The 27,197-nt window shown below is 41.4% G+C and overlaps 1 protein-coding gene across 2 annotated transcripts in view; it reads left to right on the top strand.

The window, feature by feature from the left end:
* Positions 1–27,197, top strand: part of ASB5 (ankyrin repeat and SOCS box containing 5) — an 89,809-nt gene that overhangs the window by 56,791 nt on the left and 5,821 nt on the right. The window contains exons 1-4 of one of the 2 annotated variants that reach the window (XM_089903562.1): positions 9,252–18,282; positions 23,145–23,224; positions 25,891–25,998; positions 26,927–27,077. In XM_089903562.1, coding sequence (XP_089759688.1) covers positions 18,222–18,282; positions 23,145–23,224; positions 25,891–25,998; positions 26,927–27,077 — 400 coding nt within the window. In that variant the 5' untranslated portion in view covers positions 9,252–18,221. Of the gene's footprint in view, positions 1–9,251; positions 18,283–23,144; positions 23,225–25,890; positions 25,999–26,926; positions 27,078–27,197 lie in introns of those variants that run through there. The other variant, XM_022570810.3, reaches the window with a different exon arrangement.

Here is a 27,197-nt window from a genome sequence, read left to right on the forward strand (position 1 = left end):
CTCACTATATAAACATATAGAAGAAATTTAAGAGGTAGCTCTTATTGGTAAATGGAACTCTAAATTCACAGTCTTTTCATGTAGATTTTGAACATTTACAAAAATTGAGCGTACACAAGGCCATAAAGCATGTCTTAAGAAATTTCAGATGTCTGGTATTATACAGACCAGAGGTTGGCAAACTTTTTCTGTAGAGGATCAGAGAGTAGATATTTTCGTTTCTGTGTGCCATTTTCGTTTCTGTGTGCCATTTTCGTTTCTGTGTGCCAATTCTGCAGTTATAGTCTCAAAGCAAACATAGATGATGTACAATAGAATGGGTTTTGCTCTGTTCCGATAACACTTTATTTACCAAAACAGATGGTAGGCCAGATGTGGCCCAGGAGCCATAGTCTGCTGACCTCTGATATAGAACACATCCATTCCTCTCAGTTAAATTAATGTAGAAATCATTAACAAAATGCAATGAGAAAAAATCTCATTATGTTTGGAAACTGAGAAAATATCTTTAAGTAACTCATAGGTCAAGCAATCAAAATTATGAAAAGAGCAAAATCAACTTCCACAGACTGAAGGAAGAAAATAATAAAGCTGCAAGTAGAAATTAATAAAGTAACTTTTTATCAACAAATTATAAACAAGCTAAAAGATAACCTGTTGAAAAACTAGTAATTAGTATACCTCTGTCAGAACAGAGCTACAAATAAACAGATGGAATCAAAGAGAACATAATAGCAGACGTTGCTGAAATTTTTATAATAAGTGGTTGTTATATAACAACTTAATGCCAATAATTTTGACTATTTGGATGAAATAGACAATTTCCTAAAACATATAACTTATCAAAGCTGAGTTTTTTTAAGAAATAAAGAACCTAAGTAGTCTGAAAATCACTAATATAATCATTAGTTTTTAAACTTCCTCCGAAAAATCTCCAAGAGTAGATGATTTTACCAGTGGCTTCTACCAAGCACCATAGGTAGAAATATTTCTAATAGGTGAACCATGACAGTAGACAAAACAAGAGACTAGCCTCTCTCATCTCACAGAGTCAGTGCCCTGTTACCTGTGGCGTCTTTGTACGGTGTCACCTTAGTTATCCTGAACTGCTTCCCAGAATCCCCTCTCCTCTGTTGTTCTGGGTTGGGAGCAACCAGAAGAAAAATATGTACAGCGTGAAGAGCCACCATCTTTACACTCTGAAGTCTGCTGTGGACACGGCCCCACGGCTGCTGGCACAGGCCACTGCTCATCCAGCAACATCCAGACCCACGGCTGGTTCAGCTCCCTCCCGACTGCCTCTCAAGTGGTGAAGGGTACCGGCTTCTCCTCGGGTCACCTGCACCTTGGAAGTTGGAGGTGGTGAGAGACAAACACCATCCAGGTTTCCTTCTGGGTTCCAGTACATCCTTGCTCTCCCCTACTTCACATTCAGCTCTCACTGCAGACCTGCAGCCAGACAGTCTACAGTAAAGTCAAGCCCAACATACATGCAAAGACAACAGCCTTGCAGAGACTTCTTAACCCGCAACTGTGGAAGGGCCCATTGGTATAAGAATTCCCTCGTTCTAAATATTATATTCAGAGGGATCGAAATTTAACTGATACATTACCAAAACTTGAGAAGGTCAGTATATGGAGAATCAAAGGCTAATCTCACTCAGGAGTGTAGCTGCAAAAATCTTAAGTGCAATATCAGCAAACCAAAACTAGTGTGAGAAATCACCTTTCTAAGAAATCTCTTATCGTAAGGTTTCCTGTTTTAAGTAACATCCTGGCCCGTAAATTGAGCAGAAAGATAACATCCTATTAGGAGATACAACCTTGCTTTTGCAGAAGCACACAATCAAAGCTGCTAAAGTTACCTTGGAACTATTTTGAAGCAGATCCCAAACATGTCACTTGATCAATAAAGAGAAAATGGGTTGAACGATAGCCAGAATGAATGTAAGCAGAACAGGGAATGACTATTACAGTACATAACGTACAGTAGCTCAGGCTAGGCCTTTAACTACAGGGTGGCGGTGTTGGAAATGAATGTATACGGACATAACTAAGGGAATTTTTGCGGGGGGGATTGGCATGATGAACTAACAGGTTGATTTATGCACAGTTTCACATCAACATCTGGGGTAGAAGCCCTGGGGTAATGGCAAAGTTATTAAGGGACTTCCAGTGTAAGACATCATAGCGCATTATTGCACATTTAAGAACTGCCATCAGTTCTTTGTCTGTTCAGGAAAAAACTTAGGTAAAATCCCACTTGATCTGAATTCAGTTCAACTCGGCAAACCTGGGGACTGTCCAGATCATCTTGGCTTCATCACCACTGGCAAAACCTTCCGGAACCAAGGGGCTGTTGATAAGGATATTTGAGAGACTGCCGTCTTCCAGAATATTACTACCTCAAAACACGTGGCTTCTTCCTCTTTTAAAAAATTTCCTCATTTCTAATATTTTTAGTGTTTCCTAAATTTTTGACTTTTACATGAAAATGGCTGGTCTGTTATATATCAATGAGCGTTTCTTTCTTTGCAACCAGTAGACTTACCTGTGACATAGGATGGATGTATTTTTGAGCCTGCAACTTTTCTTCTGCAGTGTTTTCTGTTGCTTCATTTTCATGGGCTGTCTTTGTTTGGTTGTTTGTTTTGTCTTGTTTTGCTTATGAGGTAGCAAAGTCACATCTAGTATACCAGAAACTGTTTTATATACACCATAGTCACTAAACAACTAATGAACCATGAATATCTGTAGGGTTTACCAGTAACTGAAGTACTTGAGGGTTTTGAATTTGCTTTTCAACTTTGCCACTAGATAGAAAGACAAGATTTGATGAAGAAAGCATGAATGATGCATTTATATCTACATTATAAACTAGTAAGAATAATGCCATAAAAACTAACATTAATAGGGGGCTCACTGGGTACCAGGCATTGTTCTGATTTATGTATTAATTCATTTAATTCTCAGAGAAATCCTGCAAGGTAGGCTTGTTATCCCATTTTCCATGTAAGGAAATTGAGGCACAAAGAAAGTAAGTAGCTTTCCCAAGGTAACAATTTTAGTATTTGGCTGAACTGGGAGATGAACCAGCTTTGGCAGTTGGATTGCTGAGCTGAGGCTCCTAATTAAGACACTAATACTGGAACAAGTAGTGTTGCTGAAATCTGGCCTCTGTGCACCGGTGCCGGGCTAAATCTCGGCGACAGAGTTTGGGGTGAGGTGGGAAGAAATAGCTTTATTGCTTTGCCAGGGGAAGGGGGCCACAGCGGGCTACTGCCCTCAAGACTGTGTGTCCCCCCTGGAGGGGTAGTGAGGAGTCTTACAGTGTTCAAGGAGCAGGGCGTGGTCAGCTCGTGGACGTTCTTCTGATTGGTTGGTGGTGAGGTAATGGGGAATCAGCATCATTGGCCTTCTGGCGCCACCCGGTCTGCGGTCTACGTGCTGGTGGGCAGCCTGCGGTTAATTTCTTCCGTCTGGTGGGAGTTACAGTATCTGCAAAACAGCTCAAAGGACATGGCTCAGAGTGTTATCTGCAGTCCTTGAGGAAGAGCTAAACGTCCTTGACTTTGTTCAGTGGCTACAGTATTATTATTTTCTCTTGCTTGACTATTTTCCTTCCTTTCTGCATTTTCTCACTTCTCTGATTAGATTTATTCTTTGACTGAAGTTTATCTACAGACAAAAGGCAGATGGAGGACACAGGTGGGGGTCTGTTCTGGGAAGGCCTCGTAGGGTCCTGCTCGGTTACAGGAGCTCCATTAGAAAGTGGCTCTCCTGACATCTATCAAATCAAATGTAGATAAATTGCTGATGTAAGTAAAATTGGTTAAAAAAAAAAAAAGTCACATCAATGAGAGTTTAAAATCTTTTTTTCCTATGTATTGTGATAAAAAGATTAAGAATTTTTTAATGCAATATGTACTTTATTTTAAATATATGCTTAGCAGAGGTCTGAAAAATGTGGAGTCCTGCTTTCAAAAACAGAATCGCTCTCTTTGGTTAGATCTTCCTTGTTTATTTTTTCTTTTACAATAGTATCTTTCATTTTGCTGTTTTTCCAGTGATTTCATAGCTTACAGACTAGCCAAGTGCTTTCAAAGATACCACGTTAAGAATAAGAGCAACAGCAAAAATTGGGTTTTCCTTACTCTTCCGCAAAGATCTGGGCTTCACAGAAGTCTTCATGATGGAAATATACCATCTGTGATAACGTCGTGTCCTCTTTATTGAGAATCACTGTTTACCACTTACGATTTATTAAACGTCGGTGAAAGTTATATGCGTAAATCAGATAATTTATGGAAATCTCTAGAGTTAAGGGGCACTGCTGCAACCTTGCTGTGGGAATTTCTGAGTTTGGCATGACTTGAGCCTTTGATTCCCAGACATACAAAGGCTGCTTAGGTAGTGATCGAGGTTCACTCAATTCTAAGATACCTCTGTAGAGTTTAAGGTTCAAGTGGGCAGTGACCACCTTTTCACTTTGTGTCCCCAGGAAGTAGCACCTGGTAGGCACCTAATAAATATTGAATGAATGGGTGAATGAATGAGTGAATGAATGACATCTCACTACCTTTATTCATTCATTACACAACTAGGAATTAATACTTAGTAGTTAAGAGTTTATGCTAGCCTCTCATGGCTTAAGCATTCAGGTATTTTGAATTAAAATTGTATTTTATTACTTTCTTTCTACATACAGGGATTATTTGTGTCTTTTAAAAAATTGTTTGCGTCATTTGGTATAGTTTGAAATATTCCAAATTCAAGGGCATGTTTTATAATGTTATACAAGATGTTTGAAACATTTTGAGATTTTAGCTCTCAAAATTAACATATATTTGAGTTTGGTGGAAATCACCTGTAAGAACAGCTAAAGGAGAATGACTCCTCATAATTTAGTTTTCTGGACAATGCAGACAGGTATATTTTCCTCAACAGAAGCACCTTACCATCTTGTTTCAGGATCTATCATGAAAACGTGTTTTGTGTGGACATATATATTATTATTTCAAACTATATTGAACCGGAATTTTTTATTATGCTTATAGTTTTTTTCATCATACCCCTCCAAAGTTGGTAACATTGGAAAGACCTTCTTATATGACATTTATTCTCAAAGGCTTGTGCACACAAGCTAATAAAATATCCTTCATCACATGGTTTAGGCACCACCGTTACACGTGTGGTTTTGTAATGATACCAACCGTATTTTCGTTAATTGGGATTTTTCAGGCCTCTTTGGCCTCTCCTAACCACTCGGTTCCAACTAAGACAGGAGCTGTCATGGACCACAAGATGTCGCTATAGGTTTCCCAGCAACCTTTATGCAAGAGGTAGATAACCTTTGAAACAAGGGTTAACTCTTAGGTAACAATCCCTCTATTTTTCCCGAGACTTCGGTCAGGTTTGCCCTCAGACCCCATCTGCCCTCATTTCCCATCACTAGGCCAATAGATGTAGGTACTCATGTTTAGATAAAACAATAAAAAGTAAAATGGACCAAGAACGGGGCTCAGAGATGATGCTTAAGAGTTACACGTACACGTGGCTTTGTAATGAGGCACACAGCAAGGCAGCCACCAAGACCTGAATAATGGCCTTTTCCAGATGAGACTTTGCAAGGGTCCCTTGGTAACAGAGAAAACAAGCAATCGTTTTTGGGGGTGACTCTTACGTTTTTTAAACAGACATTTAGAAAAGGGAGAGATCACTGGTTTTTGCCCCAAGATAAAGGAGTTAACAGTTATATCAATTTAGGTATCATTATAGAAGGCAGTTTATGAATTGAGTGTCTCTTTAGAAAATAAAAACTACTGACCTGTAGATGCTGATATATTGGAAGTACTGTTTTTGTGGGATTATGGTATAGTAGTTATGACTGCAAAGAGTCTGCATCTTTTTTTTTTTTTAACTGGGATATAGCTGTTTTGCAATGTTGTGTTAGTTTCTACTGTACAGCGAATGGAGTTCCCTGTGCTATACAGCAGGTTCTCATTAGTTACCTATTTTATACATGTTAGTGTATATATGTTAGTCCCAATCTCACAATTCATCCCACCCCTCACCTCGCCCCTTGGTGTCCATACGTTTGTTCTCTACATCTGTGTCTCTATTTCTGCCTTGAGTCTGCATCTTTTAGAGGTCTGTACTGAAATATTTATGGGTGGAACAATATGATGAGGTTTGCTTCAAAATAATCATAGAAATAGGGGTGGGGAGAGATGTGGGTAGGCTGTATATGAAACAAGACTTAGCATCAGTTGGTAACTGTTCAACTGGGTGGTGGATGGCATATATGTCGGAAATATTCCATGGTCATAATGGGGGAAGGTGCTAACCCAGATCCAAGCAAGAGTCTGTTCATCTTGATCTTTTTCTGACAGTGGAGAGACTCCATGATCAAGTCCCCCACCTCAGGCACACACCCTCAAAAACCTTCACCTATGGGTTATTCACTCATTAGTTCACCTAAATACCACCTTTCCGGGGCAATGAGCTCCTGCACTTTGTTACTGTGTAAACTAAAAATAAATAAAAAGAGTTTACTTTTTAAAAATCTAATTTAATTTAATTTTTTTATACAGCAGGTTCTTATGAGTTATCTATTTTTTACATATTAGTGTATACATGTCAATCCCAACCTCCCAATTCATCCCACCTCTCCCCCACCAAGTTTTCCCCCCTTGGTGTGCATACGTTTGTTCTCTGCATCTGTGTCTCTATTTCTGCCTTGCAAACTGGTTCTTCTCTACCATTTTTCTAGATGCCACATACATGTGTTAATATACGATATTTGTTTTTCTTTTTCTGACTTACTTTATTCTGTATGACAGTCTCTATGTCCATCCACGTCTCTACAAATGACCCAGTTTCGTTCCTTTTTATGGCTGAGTAATATTCCATTGTATATATGTGCCACATCTTCTTTATCCATTCCTCTGTTGATGGGCATTTAGGTTGCTTCCATGTCCTGGCTATTGTAAATAGTGCTGCAGTGAACATTGGGGTGCATGTGCCTTCTTGAATTATGGTTTTCTCAGGGTATATGCCCAGTAGTGGGATTGCTGGGTCATATGGTAGTTCTATTTTCAGTCTTTTAAGGAACCTCCATATTGTTCTCCATAGTGGCTGTATCAATTTACATTCCCACCAACAGTGCAAGAGGGTTCCCTTTTCTCCACACCCTCTCCAGCATTTGTTGTTTGTAGATTTTTTGATGATGGCCATTCTGACTGGTGTGAGGTAATACCTCATTGTAGTTTTGATTTGCATTTCTCTAATAATTAGTGATGTTGAGCATCTTTTCATGTGCCTCTTGGCCATCTGTATGTCTTCTTTGGAGAAATGTCTATTTAAGAGTTTACATTTGTGTCCCAAATTTAGCTTTTAAAACTGTCAGAACATGATCTAACTTCCTAGTATTTCAGAATGTCTTGAAAAGTTTATTCACACCTGTGACTTGTATGATTATGTAGATTTCGATCAAATTCCCTCTTAGATGTCAACTTTCCATTTTGAAGTATCTAAAAGTAATAAGGTTTCTCTCCTGTAGAAGTGCTCTGTCTCTCCGATGATTTCCAGTGTCCTTCTTTGAAGCTTTTGCAACCTTAGTATCACTTTATCACTGAGGATTGGCAACCAGACTAAACATAGGTCCCCATGTTTTCAGATACGCTAACGTTGTTAAAACGGGAATAGAATGGCTCCTGGGAATAGAATTATCCTGTTTCATTTCCCATGTCCTTCTTACAAGGGTTCAAACTTCATTTTAGCCTTTGTGGGTAGTAATAGCATGCCATCTCCAATCTGTAATCTATCTCAGATACTTTTTCTGAGACATGTTCAGAGTTCATTATCTTCTATGAAATAATTTTTCTTTTTTTCCTTATTGTTTTATCAATACCACTTTCTTTAAAACTTCTGCCTACTCGCAGAGCCCGATGATATCCCGCAATTGATCTAATCCACTTTTTTATTTACACTAGGCAAGATGCTAGATGCTTCTATATGTCTGGAGATTTCACCATGAGTTCTTATTTATACAATCATAGATACCCAGCATTTAAATGATTCTGTGCCAAACATATTCACTTCACTGTGCATATTTTAATGAAATCATACAGCTGTGCATAATCGATGCCATCTTTCATCCCTTATTTTCTCCAGTAAATAAACTGAAACATTTTCTTTCAATTCCATAGAGTCACTTTAGAAAACTACTTATACTTTTGATGTATTTAAAATTTATGTGTTCTGCAGGCCACACACACCTCAGTTAACTAAGTATGTGGTTATGGTCAAATGCAATGGCTTCTTTTCCCCCCCGCTGCACTGGAAATTCGCTTATTACCCCCCATGGACTATAGAAAGCCTTCTTAAAGTATTCTTGGGAATTCCATATGCAAGCTACATTTTAAACTAATAAGTTTTTCACTGCCCATTGTAAGAGGTGCAGTGGTGGACCTGTTGAATAACAGGTGTATGTACTCAGAGTACACGACATAGTGTAGGAGACAGACATAGGAAGAGGCCATTAGAAGACCAGAGGTCCAAGATTGTTAAGACCAAAAATGTCCCAATTCTTATAAGAAAGCATCCCATGTTTATTTTACAATAACAAAAGAAAAGTGCAAAGCCAAAAAGTCAAAAGTTTAAAATTGAAGTTTCTTTTAGAAACAAAAATTAGTATTTACTTTCACTGTGTGGCTCGTGTAGGTCCTTGCACTCCCCTTACGGGTACCAGTGAGGGCAGAGAGCCGGTGGTTCATGACAATTGGCTCCTGTAAATATGCTGGACTCCATAAGCCCCTTCCTGGACTACCTTTAAGGTTTTCTCACCACCTAGGAATGTTTCCCCCATACAAATAGCCTCGGCTAAGTGTACCCTGAGTTCCAGGTTTACTGGGAGTGTCTGGCCTCCTTTGTGGTGATATAATATGCCCAAAGCTCACATACCACCCTGCCCTTTTATGTTAGTCCTAGACTCTGAATCAAAGAATGCTAGAGCCAGAAAACAACCATCTTCTCCAAGCTCCTCATTTTACAGAAAAGGAAACTGAGTTATCATTGTGCTATTTGCACCAGGTCACATAGTTCCAAGGATTAGAAATCAATCCAAGATAAGGAAAAGATATTCCTGGTATTCATTCGTGATAACTTTGAAGTAAATATTGGCAATGAAATGCAACAGCAGATATGAACACGGGAAATTATCTTACTCATGAGATGTTTTCTTCTCTTACTCAGCTTGTTATAAGAAGGCAGTACCCCCAATAATTTTTTTTCTGTGTATACCAAAAGAAGGTAGACCCTGGTAATAGTGATTGAAAAATATAGATAATAGAATCTGTGACCATTTTTCATCTAGACCAATCTCAGTAGGTTAATACCATGTAACAGGATCACCAGCTCAGTTAATCCTTGGTGCCCTGTCATGGTTCAGCCACTGCTCTTGACTCAGTCATGGACCACGTTCCCAGTTCAGTTTTACGCGCCAGCAAAAAATACCAGGCACGTGTTTGGTTTTTCCTCTCTTCTCTCCAGCCACCCTTTCCTCTGCCTTTTAGGGTGAAAAATCTCAGCTGTACTTAAATTGACTGCTGACGTCTTTTGGTCTAGAAATGACCTCCAGAAAAAATCACAATGGAGAGCTATGCCTATATAAATAGGAAGACTGTGATTCTGTACGGAAGCCAATTCTAAACTTAGATCCTTACAAGATGAAAACATGAGCTAGCTCCCAGCTGACCCTAAGGCACACACACTATTTATTTCTGAGGATGGAGGAGACAAGGCTCTCTGGTCACCGGCCACGATTGAGCTTTCTGGCTGCAACGTTGTTTATTGCTATCATCGACAGGCGATTCTACTTTGGATTGATTCGTATCAATAGATGTTTCAAATAGGCTCTCATGTTTTAAAGACAGGGCTGTTTCTATTCTGTTTCCGAATAGGAAAGGCAATTTAACACGTTTTTACTTTCTGTGTCACTCAGATAGTTTAAATACTCAACTGGCAGCAGCCGAGTTTCCACTTTAAAAATAGAAAAGCTACTGCCTTTCTGACCCAGTCCCACCCCTACCGGCCCTGCTCCCCGTGTTTCTGAATAGAGTTCAGTGTAGAGGCCATCCTCCAGTCAGCACGCAGGAATCTCTGTGAAAGCCCAAAGGGAAGGGAAAAAGTAGTTAGAAATCCAGCCGCTGACCTTTTTGTTCTGGCTGGAGCCCTTGCACTGTGGCATCTGGTTGTCTGGGCAGAAACGTCGTCCCCACTATGCCCACAGACAGTGCTGTTGAAGGGAACTGCGATAAGCAGACCCTCCCGAAAAGAAGGCTAGCGAGTGTAGAAGGATGCTCTTCTAAGCGAAAAGCTAGCTGGAGTATTCTGACCAGTCAAGGTTAGTAGAGCAGCCATTGCAAGTCTGTTGGTGTCCTGAAATAAACGTTATTGACCTGTTTTTGCAAATACTAACTTGAAGCTGTGGGTGCTTTCCAGAATGTGGACTCTGACATGTAAACGTATGGCATGGCAAAGGGCTGCACTGTATCTTCACCTTTTAGCGTGTGGAAAATGCACCCGTGGACTCTTCCTTATGACTGTGCAGTAAACACTCTGGGTTGTTTACCTGTCCGGTTCAGCAGGTGTTTCTAAGTTGATGTGGGAGCAAGGAAAGCTGCTATTAAGCAGGAAAAGACTGTTGCCAAGCAACTAAATCTGGAAATTTCGAATCATTTAAATTGAACTATAAAGTAGGAGGGTGATGTAGGCAAAAAAAAATGAATAGAACCACTTCCCTAAAGCGCCCTGGCGTGAAGATTTTAATTTTAATACTAGAAAAATAGGAAAGCTATCGAGGAGAATAAGCACAGTACCAAAAAGCAGCTGTGTAAGGAGATTCTTTTTTGAAAGAATAAGTGTCAACTTTTGTAGAACATCAATATGGTCGATGATAGATTTAAAGGTTGGAAATACAGGTTTAGACATAAAAGTGACCCCCTACTCCCCACAGTGTAAGAGCTGTATTTACTATATAATGGTTGGGGCCCGATGAATATTATTTAGAAATTGTTATAAATTTAGAAAACATGCAAAACAAATTTTTAAGTAGGATAAAACACTGTCATTCCTTTAAAAGACCGAGAAAGCAACTTGATTCTTCCCCCTCACCCCTGACCCCAAAGTACATTTCCTTTTAATTTCTCTTTAACATTAAGATTGTCAGTAAAGATTAAGAACAAATTAGCATAGATAAAAAGCGGGTGACTACAAAGACAAGTTAATGGTTCAACAAGTGTTTATTGAGTACTTACTATGTTCTGGGCACTGTGCCGGCTGCAGGGAAGCCGTAATAAATAGTCTCATCATTCTCAGACTCTAAAGATCCAGGAGGAATGCAGGCAATTATCGTAGAACAAAGATTATTCTGCCATTTCCTACATGAAGAGTCAGTTATCTAAATATGTGCTTGACCAGAGTTATGAGCAACAGAGTTGGATACGGTGGTAAAAAATTTAAAACTAAGTAAACTCATTCACCTGGATGAGCCTCACACGCCTTCACTGAAGATAGACTCCAGAAGAAGTCGAAAATAAGCTTTAAAATTATGTTAAAAATCTAATTTTCTGTAAAGAAGATGTAGTTTTAGGCAATCCTCTTTGACACAGCTTAAATATATTGAAAATAGAACAAAACAAGAAATGGTCCATGGTTCAATTTAAAAAAAAGGAAAATGTCTTGGCAAACATTCATTAGATTTAATTCAAATTTTTCCAGCCTGTTAATGAGAATGTAAATAGGTCCAGTCTTGCTGGGGGTAATTTGATGACATGTATAGAAATTTTAAGAATTTACCCTAAGAAGATAATTAGACACATTCACAAAGATAAGAAATAATGTTGATTCCTCCAAACTAAAAGCCACCTAAACATCATTTAGTAGGGGATTAACTAAGTAAATAATAGTGTACCTATACAATGGCATACAATTCTACAATATTTTAAATGACTAATTTATATCATTTAAAATATTATAAAATTATATTTTGTGCAGTGGAACAATGACCATGTGATATCTATAAATGAAAACAAAAGGTTAAAAGCAATATGAGTAGTACGGTTGCATCTTGATTAAAAATTGTATATTTAGAAAAAAAAGTTGGGAAGGATGTACAACAAATGTTTGTAATGGTTTTATTTGGAAAATGGCATTATGATTTTTTGTGTGTTTTACAATGTATTTATTGTCCTATTTAATGTACCACTTTTATAATTAGATAAGAATACAGCTGTTGTTGCTGTATTGCTATATTGTTGCTACTACTTCAAATATACATTATTATTATTATATGAAAATGTAGAAAACAGAATTCCACAGTTCTTTTCACTTTCAGGAGGTAACTCTTCACTTGTTGAATTAGTTAGTTAGTTATAATATTTCTTATGGGCCCATTATGGATTAACAGCCCACACAGTACACTATGAGTTCTGGGGTTGAAGAGAAACTGTTGTATCATAAAATTTCATTGAACATTCCAAAGAACCAAGTGTGTTTCCTGCTTTGTCAGTTACTGATTATAACTTGAGGCAAATCATTTAATCTCTGTCTTAGTCTGCCCAGGCTGCCATAACAAAATACCATAGACTGGGTGGCTTAAAGAACAGAAATTTATTTTCTCACAGTGTAGGGGCTGGAAAGTCCAAGCTCAAGATGCCAGCATGGTCAGACTTCGGTGAGCGCTCTTTTCCTGGCTTTAGAAAGCCACCTTCTCACTGTGCGCTCATATGGCTTTTCCTTGATGCCTGGTCATGGAAGAGAGACAGAGACAGAGAGATCTTTCTTTTTTTTATAAGACCACCAACCCTATTGGATTAGGGCCCCATCCTCATGACCTGATTTAACCCAATCACCTCCTACAGCCCTATCTCCAAACACACATTGAATGTGAAGGCTTCAACATAGAAATTTGGGGTACACAATTCAGTCCTATTTTAATCCATTCAGGCTGTGATAACAAAATACCACAGATAGGGTAGTTTGTCAACAACAGAAATTTATTTCTGTCAGTTCTGGAGCCTGGAAGTCCCAGACCAAGTGCCTGCATGGTCATGTTCTCATGAAGACCCTCTTCCTTGCCCATTGCTGGCACCTTCTCACTGTGTCCCCACACAGTGAGGGGGCTGAGGATCTCTCTGGAGCCCCTTCTGTAAGGCACTGATCCCATACGTAAGGGCTCCACCCTCATGGCTTAAGCACCTCCCAAAATCTCCATCTCATAACACCATCACATTGGGCACTAGGGTTTCAACATGGTAACTTTGGGATGACACATTCAGTCCATAGCACTTTGAATCTCCATACAATGAAAATAATAATTTTATTAAGTTTTAGCAAGTTTTATTAAGGGCATGCTTTGTGTCAAACACTTCTCACATGGGGCCCATTAACCCTTACAACAACTAGAAAATGTAGATATTATCGCCCCCATTTTATAGATGAGCAAACTGAAATTTAAAGAAATTTACCGAGTTGCATTAGCAAATATGTGATAGTCAGAGGTCCAGTCTAGACATTCCTTCCTGCACAGCCCATTCTTTAACCCCACTACACAGATCCCCATGGCCTCGCAGACAGGGTTCTTGTGAGGATCAATGTGTTTATGCCTGAGAAAGCAGAAAAAGCCCGAAGTAGAACAGCGGTGAGTGAGACTCTGATTTAAGAAAATCCGAGTTTGCAGGCTCCGTACTAGCCGTGCTGGAAGGAGCAGAGGGTTACAGGAGGAGAATGGGGCACTCTTGTTGGGGCTATCCGCGGGATTTTGGGAGGAGGAAGCTTTTGAGCTGGGTTTTGCAAGATGGGCGGGATGGAGCCTAGGGAGAAGCCCATTCTAGTCTGGGGAGAAAGAATCTGACTCCAGGAGCTGACATGGTCAAAAACGGCAGCCTTCTGTAGCTTCCGGATTAAATCTGGCCTCAAACTCCATCCCCCAAGCTTCCTTGGGGTGCCGTCTTTGCAGCCACATCTCCTGCCATCCTCTCCCTTAGACCTGGCGCAGAGGCTGGAGCTGAATCCAGCCCCATGAGGGAGGCACAGCCGGCCTTCAGCCCACGCGCTTCCCCCGATGAACCCATTGTTCAAGCCCCTTGTATCCCTTGAAAAAGGTCCAGCAAGTCAGCTGCCTCCACGCCAGACTAAAGCGTGTAACTCTGTCCTGAAGGTGGGGACACAGGAGCTCAGGGCCCATCTGGTTCCTGTGCCTTACCAGCGCTCGGGCGCAGCCAGGGCGTGGACCTGGGTTCCTGCCCTCACTCAGGGCCAGCACGGTACACTCTCTCTCTTGCCCTCTGCCTCTCCCTCTGTCTATTCCTATCTCTCCTCGTTCCTCACGAGCCCCTCCCCCCTCTTTATTCTTCTTCCTCTTCTTTTCTCTCTCCTTCTCACCCTAAGGTACCTCCCCCCTCCCACCCACCCAGCCAGGAGCCTAACTCTTCACTTAAGAGAAGTTATCTTCAAGCCACTTCTCCTATTTGGACTTAATCAGCCCCTGGAAGCAGGGCAGGAAAAACAAGAAGCAGAGCACAGATACACCTGAACAAGTTACTCTGCGATATGAAAAAGAGAATTGAGTTGGGGGGAAGATGATAGAAAAAGGAAGGAAAAGAAATTGTTTGGGGGAACATGCACAACCGTCCAGTTTAGCTTAAATGAGGGTATGTGAAGGTCAGTGGTAGAACATAAAACAAAGGGGAAGATCTAATCCATATTGTAGGTAACCTTTACTTCCAGGATCAGAATGTTAGACTATATTCAGTGGGGGACAGGGGGCAGTAATGTTTTTGAGCCTGAGAACGACAAGATTCCAGAGGGGTTTTCAGGGCAGCCACGTGCTGCTGTGAAGACGGAGCGTGTGTGCCCAGAGCAGGGGGGCTTCGCTGCCCCAGGAGAGGGGCACCGTTTTCAATTTCCCAAAAGGCACTCTATGGGCTAGCTAGCCAGAACTCTAGGTGCTTTTGGAAGTTTAATTCTGTGGCAGCATTCAGGCAAGATTGGTGAGATAGAGACTGGTGTCAGGAAAACCATCTGGGAGGGTAGAGTCCAAACTGAATTCAGGAGGACGCAGACCATACTTCATTCATCTCTGTGTATCTCCAGCACCCAGAAGGGTCAGAGTTGCCTGGTAGGTGGGTCACCATTTAATGAATGAGCAAGTGGTGGATGAATGTGAGGCCCAAGATTATTGCTTAAGGAAGTACTCTCAGGGCCTGTTGATGGCACAGTTTAAGAACCAATGAATTTAGGAGTCAGAGCTCTAAAGCGCCTCTACAACTCACGTGACTGTGCACATTCATCCATCAATAGATGTCATTAACGTGGCAGGTGCTGGGGATACGACAGTGAGCAAACTGCATTTCTAAGATCTGGTAATAAGCGCTATGAAGAAAGACACAGCAGGGAAGTGAGACAGAAAGAGTGCTGGAGAGGGGCCGGAGAGGACATTCTCACAGTCAAGGAAGGGCTGTCCCATGAGGCGCTTCCAGTGGAGAGCAGAAATCAGCGATAAGCCATGTGTGTATCTCAGAAAGAAGCCCCGCAGGCAGAGTCGACAGAAGCACAGATGGTCTGTTTGTTCAGGGTGGCTGAACTAGGACCACGGACACAGAGGATGTGTGGACACACCCTCGTAGGTCATAAGTTCCTTGGCGTTTACTGTGGGTGAGAAAGGAAGCCATCGGAGTCTCTCTGACTTTACAAAGATCCTCGTGTTTAGGACAGACTGTTGGAAGCGCACGGGTGGAAACACACAGACCAGTCAGGAGGCTTTTGCAGTAAGTCAGGCGAGGGTTACGGTGGCTCGGACTAGGGTAGTAGCAGTGGAGGTTATGAGATAATAGTGGAAGCTGGGTTATATTTGAATGGCCAAGGCCAACGGACTAATTGGTGTTTGCCTGTGGGGTGTGAGAAATAGAGACAAATTCAGGGTCACACAAAGGCCTTTGGTCTTGAAGTACCTGGATGATGGAGTTGCCATTTACTGATAGGAGATTTGGGAGGACCACAGCCAGAGTTCAGTCTGGGGCATGTTAAGTTGCATTGTCTGCTTAGATATCTAAGCGGAGAAGTTGAAGAGCCAGCTGGAAATACACGTCTTGAATTTAGAGGAGAGAGCTGGTCTGGAGATATAAATTTGGGATGATCACCATGTCGATAATATTTTTATCAGTGGGACTAGAAGAGATCCCCCCAAGAGTGAGTGTAGATTGATGCAAGGACTGAGCTTGCAATGAGGATCCGTGAAAAATAAAAGTACTACGAAGAAGTACCTCGTTTAATAATAACTGCCTCCCTGCCAAAAAAGCACAGGAAATAGTCAATACATATGAAGTTCCCCTGAAAACTGCTGTACTTAAGTTGAAGACCATATTATTAGTGCCAGGTGACAGGAGGAAAGCTAACACCGTTGAAAGCAATCGAGAAGCAAAAAGGAATCGCTGGTTTTGAGAGAAAGGTGATGAATTTGCTTTTAGAAATGTCTTGAGATGCCATCAAAATATCTACGTGAAGGTCAAGTCAGTTCTGTAATGTGTCACTAAAATGTGTAGGGGAGTCCAGGGAAGAGCTCTAGTTTGGAGCGCTATCCCTGTGCACGTGATGATTTTCTCTGAATTTTGACCATTTCCTGCCCATTTATATCTCCTACAGGTATATGTAAGAGGAATAAGGTGAGCTAAAGCTTTGTTATCTTAAATAAGGTAAATTACTCTATCTCCTGTTGAGAAGATGTAATGAAAAGCTTATGGGACAGATATACGGAGGTACCTGTTTAATATAGAATTAGGTTTGTCATATTTGAAACGTGTTTAGTACAAATGTGCTAAGTACTTTCACGTTCATTACAACGCTATGATGGAGATAGAATTATCCTTCCCTTTATGGTTGAGAAAACTGAGGTTCAAAAGTTTAAACAACTACCAAAGCTCCCATAACTAGTGTCTGTGCTGGACTCTGAAACTTCTCTCTTGATTTTGGATATTCATGGGGGAAACCACTATCTTCACTTTGTTGAAAATTTAGTCTTTTTTCTTGAGATAAACCACAGCGATGTTTTCACTTATCTGTGGTTTTTTTCCTGTTCGGGCCCATACCCTGTCTTCTTATAAGATCAGGAGGGCTCCTAGACCGTGAACAGGAAATCAGTCAGAGTAAGTGGCACATCCGTGCAAGTCAGTACATATACCTGGGGTTCCCAAGGCACAGCTCGCTCTGGTGGTTTCAGATCCGGACTTGCACTGTTCTTAGGAAATGAAAGACAAGCACATGTTCTGAGAATGGAAAGACAAGGACGGTCTCAATCTCTGAAGAGACGGGTTTTGGCAACATGTGACTTCCCCACTAATCAACCACGTCCTCCAGGATTTATGTGGCTCTATTAATCTGCTAAACAGAAAAGCACCCAGTAAGGGTCAGTAAATCCCTGGTGATTTTAAAAGTGTTTTATAAAATTGTGAATAGGGATGGGTCAGAAGTTGTTGAACCTGAAGCTTAGCCACATCTTCGGATCTTCTTTAAGACAAATAACGTGAAACTGCATACAGAGTCCTAGAAAGTGGCTGTGAAAGTGATGGGTTCTGAACTTCACGGTAAATCCAGGTCCACCATGAGGAGGACTGTTGATTTAAGATCGACAGTCTGTCAAGTGTATTAGCGTTTTGCACTCTGATTCATATATGAAGATGTCATTGTAATCCCCTATTTGAGATAACTGTCCTGGCTTTCCCGTTTGGGACCACTGAGGAAAACTGGGTGTGACCCAAACCCAGAGTGCCATCTGCACCACTGCTAAGACTGCTTTCCTATGAGTCTTGCTTCCGCTTCTGCGGATGGGGCCAGGATGGAGAGAAGGCAAAGACTTTCTGAAAACTGAAATGGTTTCATCATAGCCCCGAGCAGAGATCTAAGTGTAATGTTTTTATCTCATTGCACAGAACATACTGTGAGGAGAAAACAAAATGAGTTAGGAACAGCCAGCTTCTCAAAGAGCAGTGAGCAATAAGAAAAGGCAATTTTGAAAAGAAATCAGATTTTTCAAAAGCTGTTTTTCTTTTTGGAGGTGAAAGGCCATGTTACAAGGAGCTTAGAGCTCCATAAAATGGCCGAACAGAGCTAGCACATGGCAAGTGATTTTTTGTTGTTGTTGTTAATGCTGATCAAAAAACGACATGAGTTGGATTTACCTCAGCAGTGGCTGGCTTGAAGTGCCGTGGGGAGATGGTGATTTAGGTATGGTACAGACCCCCAGCAATCTGTAAATACCTAAGAACGTAAATGTTTTGCTCTGGTAAGGTGATGTTTACAGAACAGGGCAGGCTCTCTCCCTGTAAATGATATACCAGATGCCTGGGAGCCGGTGTTGTTTCTAAATATAGGCGGTCACCTCCACTGTTGCTGCAGTGAGGCCGTAACCGTAGACATTAGATTAGCTGGTGAAAGTCACAGGTATTTTGTAAAACAATTTTCACACCGAATGATTTATCCTAAGGAGTTAAACTGAACATTTTTTTAAAATCTTAGATACCCAATTTAAAGTCTAACAGGATTGTAAAGTTAAAAATTTGCTGCAAGCGAAGATGTCTATCTTCTGTTTGGTCTTGAGAAAGTTTATAAATCTTTCTACTATAAAGCATATCCACGTTGGAAGGTAAGGTATTTAATATTGAACACATTTGAATGGAAATTTGCAGTTGCTAACTTTCAGATATTGAAAGGGAGAAACAGGGAGGGGTGAAGATTTAGTTCAGAGCGGAAACTGGAGCATGATGTATCCTTTGATTCTCACATGTTACCAGATTAATTATAGAAATTCATCTGAGGAATTATAAGGAAGAAAATGAGAGGGGGGTGCTTGGGAGTTAAGCAAGCAGAATTCAAAACAAAAACTTTTTTGTTTTCATTGACCTCAAGCATGTACTATAAATTATTCCTTTACTGGACTGATATGACTTTATTTCTTATACCTTACTTAGGAAAGAAACATACAGCAGCAGTGTTGACTGTTGGCTTAAAAACATTTATAAATCATTCAATCGCTTTATATGGTTTATTTAATTAAGTTGATAGCACTGAAAATCATTTTGGTCAATAGATGCTGTTATCTATGGCTTGAGTTTCCCTACTTTTGGAGAAAAAAGGATTGTTCCTTAAAATTCATATTAAAATGTCCCCTGTCGATCAGTTCATATTTAACGAAGAATGCTAGGTATTATTTGTGCATCTACATGGCAGGCACGCACTTAGCGTGCTCATTGCTAATCTGCCCTCAATCCTGTCTCATAGGTAGTGTGTTTCCTATTTTATGGGCAATCTGACTCGCAGAGGGGTTAGGTACTTCCCGAAGACCACCGCCCCAAGCTGGGCTGCAAAGCCAGGCCTTCCCGGCCCCTCGGTCTTTTTCCTCCGTGAACTTCTGGCCTCCGACCCGCACCTGGTTTCTCACTTCCTTCTGGTTTCCATTTCCTTCTCCTCCTCTCCTGCCCACCTCCTTCTTTAAGGCACCACAGGCAACAGGGGTCCTGTTTAAGGCAGGTGAGCAGAGCTGAGTTCATCCCAGGAAGTAACAGGGCGGTGGCTCTCAGAAGCCTGGTCCCTGCCCGATGGGCCAAGGGAGCCCTCATCCAGCACTATGTATTCTCGGTGCTTCTCTCACTGACCACCATCCGCCCTCTCCTGGAGATTGTGTGACACTTAACTCTTGTTCATGCCAGTGAGGTCATATGAAGAGAGATAATAGCAAATGCACCTACAAAAGTCTGGCTTCAGTTTTTTTTCTTCCACTCTAAGGGACTTAAGTCTTGGTGATCAAGAAGATGACAGCGGGGACAGAAAGCTATGTGACAGTCTTGGGGGAGAGCCCGGGTTGTGACGGGATGGTAAATTCAACGAATACTTGCATTTCTTTATTTTGGCCCTGGAGTGGCCTGGTTTCTAAATGGCCCTTTTCCTGCTTTTCTCTCTTTTGAACATCTGCAAGCAATGCTGAAATGGTTCAGAAGACTAACGCAGTTGTTTCAGTGGATAAATTGTATGCAAAACAGGAATACCTAGTACCCTCAGCTGCAAATATTGTTAGTTTTGCTGCCCCTTAAATGTCTTCATGATGTACTAGAAAGAAATAAGTCCAAAATGAATCCAAAGGGCCATTTCTATAGGCTTTTCCCAGTCCCAACATCTGGTTAATTGCTACGTTAGCCAGTGACAGCGGAAGAATAGGCGGTGATAACAAATCGGCATCGTACAATTCAGCAAACAGCTTTCAGAGGTAAATTAAGGATAATGACATTTATTAACCCATTATACAGGAGGGAGCACATGATCATTATAAATATTGTAAATGAATATTTAACTTCAAACATATATTTAAGCGTTGATTACTTAAGACCTTATCAATTTACTACTGCTCTGCTGACTAAACTGAATATAGAGGTTTCACACATGCAGTCTGTTTGGAAAGTTAATATTATAATTTTCTTATTTAAATAGTCGCAATGAAAACTGATAAATGTTCTGAACTCCTCTAGAGTTTCACACTGCCGTCAAGTTGTTTAATGATAAAACAAACAGATGTGTATGATTTTTAAAGCATTGAATATTATCTTCGTAGGTGGAACTTGAAACACAGTTGTTCGCCAAAAGAATATTATTTATGATGGTGACTTTTGCATTTTATTTAGTGAGAACATAATGTTTCAATTTCTTATAAGTTATGATTTTGCCGCCAAATTTTGTCCTATCAACAAATATTTACTGGGGTGCATTAATTCAATTCTGCTTTTAATAAAGTACAGGAGTGTTGCCCACTGGAAAGAAATAACACACAAAAACTAGTAACAGTAACTCTTTGTTCAGTTGAGAATTCTAAGATCTGGACGTTGGCTTTATTAATCTTCTGGACAAGCAGGAAATACTGCTTGATCGGAAGGCGAAACAACGGCAGTGCAGTTGGAACTATAGGAGCATCAGCTCTGCAGTTAGACTATGTGACTCGTTTTAAATGTTTTCATTTCTTCTACAGCTCTCATCTCCTCAACTTTAAAACAGAAATATTAATTATTTATTAATACATTATTATTGATTAATGTACCTCAAAGAGCTGTGAGAACGAAATGAGATTCATACACACTGCTTAGACCAGAGTATCACGCACGTAGTAAACACTATACAACATCAGCTGTGATTTCCATCACTCGAAAATCAGCCGTAAGGAAACGAAAGATTCGTATTTTCAATAATCCCCCCTAATATCGTTGGATATAAAAAGGCTGTTGATTGTCAGTTGACTTCTGCCCTCTATACTGGGTTCACTGGGTCATTTCATTAACCTTGTGATATCTGTCCCGCATTTTAGCCAGTGGAACTGTTTGCACCTCACTTGTGGCAAAGTTCTACTGTAAGACCATCATACAGAAGCATAGGTGTATGTCTGGGCATTTTCAAAGGTACGAAGTGTAGGAATAATGCAGTGGTTTCCTGACCTATATAAGCAAGCTTTACACATGCTTTTCATGAAATTTATGTTTCTGACCAACAGCTAAGTGACTTTATTTAAATTGCACTAGGACTGATCAGCAGTTTATTTCTTTAAATTATTTATATTTATTGCATCCTATGGATCCACAAAAAGGGTAGTAGACAAGGAGACAGGTATTCGCAGACCGTCACATTACATCGGGAAGATGTTCTGTCTCGTCAGCATTGCTTTACTTTATCGGCCGATGATACCCTGTAAGTGAGTATTTTTCTGATTGGCGTAGTCTGTGTGTTTAATCACTCTAAGGTGAGCTCTCATGTCCGTTAAATAAAACTGACAATGCTGGTCTTGGCTACAAGAAAATCACCGTGCACCAAGCCAGTATCTTATAAAGTCACCTGGGTGGACCACAGCGGGGGAGGGATGGGAGGGGCAGGTGATGGATGGGCAGGTGCTGGCTGGGTGCTGAGAGGGGCCTGGGAGAGAAGGAAAAGGGGGCTTCTACATGGGAGGGCACTGATTTTCCTAATGGGGAGGTGCCAAAGGCCTGTCAGAAGAGGGGTCACTCATGGGGCGCATGACAGGTCAGGGCTTTATCCACCAGGGCACACGGTTGGAGGCTTTGGTACCTCCATCCGTCCACTGCTGGCACAAGGAGAATCAGTGACCCCGAGCAAGCCCTTGGTGCTCTCAGCACCATTTCAGACACCGATGAGAAATATCGTATGATATCAGTTATATGCGGAATCTAAAAAAACTGATACAAATGAACTCATTTACAAAACACACTCAGAGAACGAACTTATGGTTACCAGGGAGAAGGGTGGCGGACAGGGATCTTTGGGGAGTTTGGGACTGACATGTACACACCGCTGTATTTAACATGGGTAACCAACAGGACCCATTGTATAGCACAGGGAACTCGGCTCACTATTACATAACAGCCTAAATGGGAAAAGAATTCGAAAAAGAAGAGATACGTGTATACGTATAGCTGAGTCACTTTGCTGCACACCTGAAACTACACTCCAATATAAAATAAAAAGCTAAACCAAAAAACCAAAACCCCAGCGACAGTCTGCCCCTCCCAGCCTGTGACACCCCCTTTCTGGGACCCGCCTGGCGTATTGCAGTTTCAGGACTTGGAGCTCAGCTCCTTGAGACACTTGCAGCCCCTCACACCGAGGGCAGGCCACCGTCGGGGTGCAGAGAGCAGGGGGACAGCAGGGTGGGCAGGGGTGGGGAGAGGTCGGTGTGCCCGCTGCCGTTCCTGCTGATGGTGCAAAAAGTTGTTTTTCTGGGGTCTGCCTGAAAAACCGTGAAACGGGGGCTTCTGGGCAGATCTAGTGACTTTAATCCTTCTCTTCTTTGGAGAGTAATGCAAAAGGTACAGTAGGTCTGGGATAGGCCTATTCCAGAACATGCATCACAGCCCTCTGAGTTTGGAAACTGCCCATCGGGGTCCCTTAGATCAGCATGGAATTTCTGGGACGTGGTGAATCATCCTGGTCACTTCACTGAACACGGAGCCTCAATAATGTCTCTTCCGCGTGAATTAAGTGTATCTCTCAGGGTTTACTCTGACTCACAGATTTTTGTTTTCTTTCTTTTCCGGCAGGTTCCTGGGCAGATCGGTCACCACTTCATGAAGCGGCAAGTCAAGGTCGTCTTCTTGCTCTGAGAACATTATTATCGCAGGTAAAATATAACGTGTAGTTTAAAATATGCCCTCGTCCCATGAGCGTAGCGTATGAACATTCGTTGCCAATAGTACTCAACTCAAAATAATAAAATTGCTTAATAAATTTTACTAGTCTTTTTAACTCATATTATTAGCCAAGTTCACAGTTTCTCACTTATCTCCAAAACTTCTTTTTCAATATTTTGGTGTAGTCTTAGGTCTTACTGTTTCAGATTTCTCATACCGTATATTTGTTCATTGATAGTCATATTTAAGCAGGAAGTAATTGGAGGTATGTATTATTCATTACACATTTGTAATATGCTTAACTCAGTACAACGTGTACAGCTAATTGCAGCCTTAGTTCAGTCATAAAACATCCAAGAGGAGGCGATCAGACCGGATGCCTAAGCAATCTTTTTTACATTATGGTGATCTGTAGTATGTTACAGGGATTTGCCTAGGAAAGCTGCAAAACAATCATTTTTACACCTGTCTGTGCATCAGACTCACCTGAGGAAAAACTGAAAAGCACAGATTCCTTATTGAAGTAGAAGGGACTGTGCCTTGGCCAGCGTGATTTAAATGCACACCCAGATCTGGAAGTCCTTGCCCTGGTGCTTCCCAGTATCAGGCAGACAGGAATTTTCTCGGATGACTCCAAGGGAAGGAAGGGCTGTCACCCACTTTAAGCAGCGTTGCCGGGGGCTTGGAGCACCTGGATTCCAGGCTGGCACCTGAGGTGAATCACAACCTGTCTGAGCCTTCTTTTTCTCACCTGTACAGTGAGGATGCAGGCACCCCCTGTGGCCTTCCAGTTCTGGGATAACCCTGTGACTATGTTGTTTGCTCATCACTTGATGAAAAATACAATAAAAACTGCAAAAACGTCACTAACTTCTAAAGGGTAACCTCCCTGAAAGGGTCATGCAATTCTCGGAGAGGAGAGTAATCTTAGGATATTTCTCAATACGTAGCTCATGTCCATGGATAGGCCAGCCGAGAGGAGTCAGAGGATGCCCCCAGCCAGGCTTTGTGAGGCGGAATCTTGACCTTCACAGAAGCTTCTGTCACAGGTCACCTTAGTGGGCAGCAGCCGGGAATTAGCTCTCCAAGTCTGGCTGCGGGCTAGCCGATTCAAAACCCCCCAAAGGATAATTTAAGGGATCTTAAAAATTGCCACTTGCTAGTGACAGAGATTTGGGGTGATATTTATTTTCTTGCCTTCATTTTAAGATTCTTCGTGTCCATTCTGGTATTATCACAGAGCATGGTAATCTATAAGATGTTACGGGGGTTTGGCCATGAAAATCTTCCTATTATATTGCTTAGAACGATTGTCAATAGACAATGAATTACCAAAAATAGCAAGAAGGCTAGGAATCTCATATCCTAGCAATATTTGATTATTTTAGTCTGATATCGTTAGTTTAATTGGAATAAAAATATTTTAAGTTGTACTTAGTTTTCATTGAATAATAAAATAAAATCAAACATTTCCTATATACTTAGTTTTCATTGAATAATAAAATAAAATCAAACATTTCCTATATGCTGGGCATTGTAATCATTATTGCTTTGCATAAATCATCTCATTTAATCCTCATGGTAACCCTAAAATTTAGCCGTTAGAGTAGTTGTCCAAATTAAAATAATTACTGCATTATGGAGCTTCAAACCCACATCTAACTGACTCTGTATTCAGATCTCTTAACCACTGACATACAATCTCGTTGATGGGGTTCAGAGCAGTCTGCCCCGAAATACGCCCAGATAGCATATTGATTATTTTGAATTAAAGCTATATGAGAAACAGCCAGTATAAAGAAGGACACTCTGCCTCTCCTTTGTCCCCCTGAAATCGGGAAACAAAGCTCCCAGGGGAGGTATCCTCCCCATGCTGGGCATCCTTGTCACCAGAGAAGGCGAACTTGGGGTGGAGGAAGCTGTATAAACAAACTTTACTTACTTTTAAGTTGCTACTCCAAAAGCCCAAATCCTTTTGTCTCGCCAAATCTTCACAAACAATTGATTCTTTGTTTATAAAATTAGGTAAACAGCCTACGTCAGACAAATTCTAGGTCCTATACCTATGGGGCCTCCATACGTATGAAATTAAACTTGTTTTCCTTCTGTTCATTGGTCTTATGTCAATTTGATCATTAGACCAGCCAAAAGAACCTAGAAGAGTAGAAAAAAGGTTTTTCTCCCCTACGTAGTCGTACCTATTTAGTGACAAAAATTCATGGAGCAACTTAAGACAATTTCTTTTTACCCCAGTCTAGGCTGACCTGAAATTTTATATCCCCCATCAAAACAGGGGATCCAGCCCAGAAACAGTCTTCAGTTCTACAAAACAGAAGACAAAATAGCAATAGCAGCCAAAACGATTCATAAAGTCAAAAAAAAAACGTTAAGGAAGCAGAACTTAGAGAAAACATCCAGAATCCTTTGGGTGCACTGCTTAAGGCAGTACGGGGTGCAGATAGGATGGTCACAACAGTTTGGCTCAGGGGATCTGACAGCCGACTGGCTGTGGGCATTTGAACTGGCCGTTCCTCCTAACTAAAACCTGACGTGCCTGAAATTCTCTGATCTTTGATATCGCCCTCTAATGACAATTATAGAGAGGATTTTTTCTGACGTTTTGCTCACATTTCAAAATTATTGATGTCACATTTAGGGCTATAATGTCAATGCAGTAACCATAGACCACGTCACCCCGTTACACGAGGCCTGCCTTGGAGACCACGTGGCCTGTGCCAGGACACTTCTGCAAGCTGGAGCTAACGTAAGTGCCTCTGAGAAGCGTTATACGTTTCCACATCACCCGGCTGAGAGAATCAAGCAAAGTGCTCAATTTGCTTCTCTTTCCTTCTTCGTAGTTTTCAAAAAATAGGAGAACAAAAATAAAGCTCTCAAATCGCCCCCTTGAACTCTAAGCAGGCTTTCCAGTCATTGCAGAGGAATGGGCAGCGTGCTGCGTGATATGGAGTATTCTTCAGGCTGTTTGCTGCTTTCGAGATTCTAAATAGCCGTAGATGAACATCGTTATGCCTGTAATGTTCGCTCATCTTTTCAATGATGCTTTTAAGATAAATTCTCAGAAATGGAATTTCCAATTTCAACTGCCATGAGCAAAGTGGCTTCACCACAACTGTCATCACTATTACATTTGTACCTTTTTTTCCTAATTATGGAGCCTAATCATTGAATCCTTTTTTTGTTTGTTTGTTTGTTTTTTGCGGTACACGGGCCTCTCACTGTTGTGGCCTCTCCCGCTGCGGAGCACAGCCTCCGGACGCGCAGGCTCAGCGGCCATGGCTCACGGGCCCAGCCGCTCCGCGGCATGTGGGATCTTCCCGGACCGGGGCACGAACCCGCGTCCCCTGCATCGGCAGGCGGACTCTCAACCACTGCGCCACCAGGGAAGCCCTGAATCCATTTTTGTGTATTTGATCCTCGGGTATTTTCTTTTTCATGATTCCCCTAGTCGCACGCCCACTCCTGTGGATTATCTACCACATCATATTTCTATTTATCCTTGTAGTGTTTAAGCTTTGCTTATGGATATGTGTGAGCTAAATAGCCTTTGTCATCTTTACTGGCCACATGTTCTCAATTATCTGTTCCCAGGTCACGTACCTGTTTTTAAGTGCCTGACAGCGAGTGCTGTATGATTCTGTGACTCTCATTCTCAGAGCTCTGGTTTGGTTTAGGTAAATGCGATCACCATAGACGGTGTGACCCCGTTATTCAATGCGTGCTCACAAGGCAGCCCCAGCTGCACAGAACTGCTTCTGGAATATGGTGCCAAACCCCAGCAGGAGTCCTGTCTTCCTTCCCCTACACACGAGGCCGCCAGCAAAGGTACCCGTGACCCCAGCTTAAGTGACAAGGGGAGAAAGCTCCTTCGGCAACATGCGGTGCCCTGTTTATAGTGAATAACTGCAGGGAGAAACCTAGGTGGAGGTGTACGTTTTGCGGGGG

Source organism: Delphinapterus leucas, chromosome 21 (assembly GCF_059928025.1).
Source record: "Delphinapterus leucas isolate spDelLeu-1000000601 "Yukka" chromosome 21, BTC_Dleu_Yukka2, whole genome shotgun sequence".
In the NCBI taxonomy this organism is placed as follows: Eukaryota; Metazoa; Chordata; class Mammalia; order Artiodactyla; family Monodontidae; genus Delphinapterus; species Delphinapterus leucas.